We start from the raw sequence: 6000 nt of genomic DNA on the forward strand, positions 1-6000 counted from the left end.
GATTGATGCTGGGTCCACTGTTGTTTAAATGACATGGATGAGAATTTTGGAAGCATGGTTAGTAAGTTTGCAGATGACACCAAAATTGATGATATAGTGGACAGGGAAGAAGGTTATCGAAGAGTACAACAGGATCTTGATCAACTGGGCCAGTGGGCCAAGGAACGGCAATAGAGTTTAATGCAGATAAATGTGAGGTGTTGTATTTTGGTAAGATAAGCCAGGGCAGGACTTTCACAATTAATAGTATGGCCCTGGGTAGTGTTGTTGAATAGAGAGACCTAGGTACATGGTGCTGGTACATAGTTCCTTGAAAGTGGTATTACATGTAAGGAGTGGCACTTTGAAAGCTAGTGCTTCTAATTAAACCTGTTCGCTATAACCTGGTGTTGTGTGATTTTCAACACATTACACGCAGACAGGGTGGTGAAGAAGGCATTAGGCTTGCTTGCCTTTTTTTCTGTCAGAGCACTGAGTACAGGAGTTGGGATGTCATATTACAGATGCACAAGACATGGTAAGGCCATATTTAGAGTACTGCTTACAATTTGAGTCACCCTGCTATGGGAAGGATTTTATTACATTGGAAAGGGTACAAAAAAAAATTTACATAAATGTTACCAAGATTGGAAGATTTGAGTTACAAGGAGAAACTGGACATTCTGGGACGTTTTTCCCTGGAACATAGGAGGCTGAGGAGTGACCTTGTAGAGGCTCATAAAATCATGAAGGGCATAGGTAAGATGAATAGCCAAGATCTTTTCCCCAGGGTAGAGGAGTCCAAAACTAGAGGGCACAGGTTTTAAGTGAGTGGGGAAAGATTGAAAAGGGACTAAGGGGTAACCTTTTCACACAGAGGATTGTACTTACAGTATATGGAATGAGCTGCCAGAGGAAGTGGTAGAGGTCAGTATAATTACAACATTTAAAAGGTATTTGGACAGGTACATGGATAGGAAATATTTAGAGGGATATGTGCCAAATGCAGGCAAATAAGACTAGTTCAATTTAGAAGGACCTGTTCCCATGCTGTCTACCTCTACGACTCTATGACTCACCCAGAGTCTGGTCATAAGACCGACATGAGGGAGAGAAGTGAGGCAGTGAGTGTGATGCAATATGTTTCAGTGATATATTGTCATGGTTGAATTGCTGAGAAGAGTGTCCCAGCTAAGTGATGTAGGCGTGGGGTGTTAAGCTGTGCTCCAACTGAAGAGATTAAGGTGCAGCTATGAATATTGGGTTTGAGTTAAGATTGACAGGAATTGTTGGTGGGTGAGTGCTGTATGTTGAAGCAAACCAACATATTCACTATCAGTGACCATTGATGTGAAGACATAAAATTGCTACAACATTGCATTCAGATCCTTAGTACTGGCATTTATCATCTGCTTGTAATAGCTTTGATAAATTTTGTGTGTGATGACCCTCACTTCATGGGGATAGAACACATACTTTCTTCTCCTTTATCTCCTGCACCATCTTATTTGCTGCAACTTCAGAGAACTTTACAATATGTTCTCACCCCTGCTGTGTTATGTATCCTCACATCCTCATACCCGAACACTTTTCCACAAATGGCTAGGGCCTGCTTCAACCTTAAAGCACCTCCATGCTGAGAGGTGGGGACTGGCTTTAAATATGCAGGCTGGCGTTAGAGGTGAGCCTTGCTTGAACCTCCTACTCAGGCATGCAACCACTCAATGTACTGCAAGCAGCAATCATGCAAATAATAGGGAGCACAAAGATGGCATATCCACTGTATCAGAAGCAACAAATACAGTTTAATGACACATTACAATCCCTGTGTCTGTTTTCAATGATTATCAAAGTTCTGGAATAAAATCTTGGTGCTGCACATTATGGTGTGTTCCCCACATCCCAATGTAAAAGTAAGTGGTAGTCCAAATCTCCCTCATGCGGTGCTGATTCACTCCTCAGCGTTTTACCAGGGGTCACCTTGTCAAATAACTTAAGGCAGAGCTTCCAACATCTCCATCGCATCCCTTTTGAGGGAGGAAGGCGGGTTCTCCAAAACTTGTTAACCATTCAAATGAAAAGCATTTTTCTGGACCCAGCCACACCACTGGAAGCAGGTGGCCACTTCTGGAATTGCATTCAGTCCCTTATAGCTCATTGAGACGTTGGTGGTGAACTTTATAATGCAGAGATTCATAAAAGATAAATTTCCCCCTTGCCCAGCCTCAAGGCCAAGTGATGAAAGTTGCCAGGCTAAATACTTAGTGAAGGTCCCTCTTGCAAATGGGTTAAGTTTCAGTAGTGGCAAGGAAAGGGACTTTAACCTTAGTGGAGCCACAAGCAAGTTCATCTGTTTATGTTGATTAGATTTTGCTGGGAGCTTTTATGTCATGATGCCCAATTTTCATGTGCCCTTCCCCAGCTGCCAACTCACCCAAGGGACAATAAAATCCAGTCATCCATTTCACAAAATTCAAAATGTATCAATGCAGTGAGAAAACAGTTGAGATATAAAGGCCAGTTTCCATTATGTAAAGCTAGAGAAGGAATGAATGGAATTACTACCTCTTGCAAATTGCACATCTGCATTTAGGCTAGGAGAAAGTGAGGTCTGCAGATGCTGAAGATCAGAGCTGAAAATGTGTTGCTGGAAAAGCGCAGCAGGTCAGGCAGCATCCAGGGAACAGGAGAATCGACGTTTCGGGCATAAGCCCTTCTTCAGGAATGAGGAAAGTTTGTCCAGCAGGCTACACACATCATCTATTGCATCCTCTGCACCCGATGTGGCCTCCTCTATATTAGGGAGACAGGCCGGCTACTTGCGGAGCGTTTCAGAGAACACCTCTGGGACACCAGGACCAACCGTGTCCCAGAGGTGTTCTCTGAAGTGCTCCGCAAGTAGCCGGCCTGTCTCTCCAATATAGAGGAGGCCACATCGGGTGCAGAGGATGCAATAGATGATTTGTGTGGAGGTGCAGGTGAATCTGTTGCAATAGATGATGTGTGTGGAGGTGCAGGTGAATCGATAGGCCGGAGAGGTTGGGAAGAAGATTGCAGGTCAAGAAGGCGGTGCTGAGTCCGAGGGTTGGGACTGATTATACAAATTAAGTCTGTTTCCTCTAGAATTTAGAAGGTTAATGTGTGATCAGATCGAAATCTTCGAGATATTAACAGGACAGATAAGCTACATACATTGGTTGGGATTCTAGAATGACAGTTGCGGAGCGTTTCAGAGAACACCTCTGGGACACCCGGACCAACCAACCCAACCACCCTGTGGCTCAACACTTCAACTCCCCCTCCCATTCCACCAAAAAAATGCAGGTCTTCGGATTCCTCCATCGCCAGACCACAACAACATGATGGTTGGAGGAAGAGCGCCTCATCTTCTGCCTAGGAACCCTCCAACCACAAGGCAGGAACGCGGGTTTCACCAGTTTCCTCATTTCCCCTCCCCCCACCTTGTCTCAGTCAAATCCATCGAATTCAGCACCGCCTTCCTAACCTGCAATCTTCTTCCTGACCTCTCCGCCCCCACCCCAGTCTGACCTATCACCCTCACCTTGACCGCTTTCCACCTATCACATTTCCGACGCCCCTCCCCCAAGTCCCTCCTCCCTACCTTTTATCTTAGCCTGCTGGACAAACTTTCCTCATTCCTGAAGAAGGGCTTATGCCCGAAACGTCGATTCTCCTGTTCCCTGGATGCTGCCTGACCTGCTGCGCTTTTCCAGCAACACATTTTCAGCTCTGCATTTAGGCTAGCACAAACGTAATATACACTGATACAGTTTTCCCACGTCTTATTGTCTTTAAGAAATTTTAAAGCACAATTAAACCATACTACGCCATCAGAAAGCACTGAAGTTCTTACCTAAAAATATAATGCTCTGTTTTCTCGATGTTTTCATGGCTGCACTTGTAGGCTTCGGTTGATCTTTGTTTTTGCTAGCTGTGTTGTTAGACTTCATTCCAATTAAAGTATTCATCATCTTTTTGCACATGAATGCAACTGAGACCAGTATCACTACGTATACAATGAAAGCGCTGAAAATACTCAATTGGAACACAATCTGATGGGAGCTGAGGTTGGTGCAAATAGTCAGGTTTGATTTTCTAATGTCACAGTGATTGCGAGCACGGATGTGAGGATGGTCCTCATATGCCTCCAAGGGATCCTCTACCCCCATTGCAAAAAGGAGAGGCAAGGCTACCAAAAATGAAGTCAGCCAGACAAAGCAGATCAGCTTCACTGTTCTTGAACCAGAAAACGATTTATACTTGAAAGGGTGGCAAATTGCAACGTAACGCTCAAAACTCAAAGTAGCAACGTGCAATATTGTAGCATAACTGCAGGCTTCAAAGAGGAAATTATAGATTTTGCATGTTGCATCTCCAGATGTTGTGGAGAATGGATTCCATATCACGCTGTACAATTCTACGGGCATTCCCAGTAAAAGAACAAGTAAATCCGCACATGAAAGACTGATCATGTGATCTGCAACACTCTTCTGAAGATATCCTTTCCTTTGAAGAACGTGTGCAACTTTTATAGTTAGACTGTTTCCAATTATTCCAGCCACAAAAATAATACTGTACAATACTGTAAGGCCTATTTTAACCGATTTTTTCACGTCAAAATCAGGTACATGCTTGTGGTTGAAAAAGGCTTCACAATCAATATAACTTTCCATGATTAAAAGCAATGTAATAAAATGAAGTTAAATCTCCAAAACGCAGTACTGGAAGGAAAGAAAGAAGAAGAAGTCAGATACACCTCACGAAAAGCAAGCACATAAAGACAATCAATTCCGTAAATCTAAATCACAATTTGTTTCCATTTATAACAAATAAAGGTCACCTTCATAGATAATACGAGAAATCATATAAATTTTTCTTTTTGTTATCCGAAAGTTTAAAAAACTGAACTAGTTGATCCTGTTATAATTTTCTATTTGACTGAAAAATTTCCGGAAGTAACAAGCCTGCAAATAAAATCATTGAATGTGAACTTTGGTAGATTCAGTTAAATATTAATTGGTTAAGCTTGGTGTGACATAGTTGAAGCTATGGAGCAATCAGTACTGACTGCGCCTTTGAACAAGTCAGCATGATTGGATAAGAATGTATAAACAAAGGTGGGGTGTTCCAAAAAAATTGTGTCTTCTACTTCCAAAGCAAGTTCCAGCAAATGATTAGTTTAGAATAAATATTATTGTTTCTTCCCTCACAATTTACTTTTTGGGTTTCATCTAACTATCAAATCTTTTCCAGACATTCACTGACCTGTGGGTGAGTCAGTGTTTGTGTTTTCTGACTACTTTATAGAACTGTATGAATAAAATAACATTTCATAGAATTATATATAATCTCCAGCAATAAAATAGACAGATTGACTCATTAGTCTACATCAGTGTTTATTCTCCACACAGCCCCACTTTAACTCTTGCAAGCATGCTGAAGAAACTCCTCCACCTCTCACTCACAGTTTCAATGGGCATCTCTATCAATGTTCCCCTGTCTTTCTCTGCATCTCTATCAGGTCTTCAATAGCCAATCCTAGAGGCATATGGAACTCTGCAATTGCCTAGTCTCCAGCTGTCCTCTGAGTATAAGAGACCTCAGCCCTCACAACCTCCATCAGCTGCAGGAATCTCATGCAGATTCTCAGTGCTCACCAGATTGTAACTCTGAGCCCAATCATAAATGTGCAGCCACTGAGATGAATGCCTCTGATCTGGTGGAGTGTGCAGGAGAGAGCTGTGATGGTGCATCCTTCCAGTTTGTATTATCATTATCCTTAGCAGTAGTGATAGAGCTGGAGATGGAGATCAAGCTGGTGGAAGACTGACTTACCTCTCATTTTGGCTGCAAGGACCTGAAATACAAAGAATTAACTCATTATTATGTATAATCCCTTTCCCCATTCTCTTTACATCCACTAGTTAACATAAGACTGGAGGCATCCTCATTCGACTTTCCTCCACTCGGCTTGGGTTTGGCCAGGACTTGCCATTTGTT

At 42.5% G+C, this 6000-nt stretch overlaps 1 protein-coding gene across 1 annotated transcript in view; it reads right to left on the bottom strand.

The window, feature by feature from the left end:
* LOC122551712 (G-protein coupled receptor 39-like) overlaps positions 1–4961 on the bottom strand; it is a 98785-nt gene extending 93824 nt beyond the window's left edge. Inside the window, exons 1-2 of the mRNA XM_043694068.1 lie at positions 4841–4961; positions 3854–4721 (exon numbers count right to left, since the gene is read on the bottom strand). Of these exons, the coding sequence (XP_043550003.1) occupies positions 3854–4673 (820 nt within the window). The 5' untranslated portion in view covers positions 4674–4721; positions 4841–4961. The remainder of the gene's footprint in view (positions 1–3853; positions 4722–4840) is intronic.
* Positions 4962–6000: the final 1039 nt, after the last annotated feature.

This window comes from Chiloscyllium plagiosum, chromosome 7, assembly GCF_004010195.1.
Source record: "Chiloscyllium plagiosum isolate BGI_BamShark_2017 chromosome 7, ASM401019v2, whole genome shotgun sequence".
NCBI lineage: Eukaryota > Metazoa > Chordata > Chondrichthyes > Orectolobiformes > Hemiscylliidae > Chiloscyllium > Chiloscyllium plagiosum.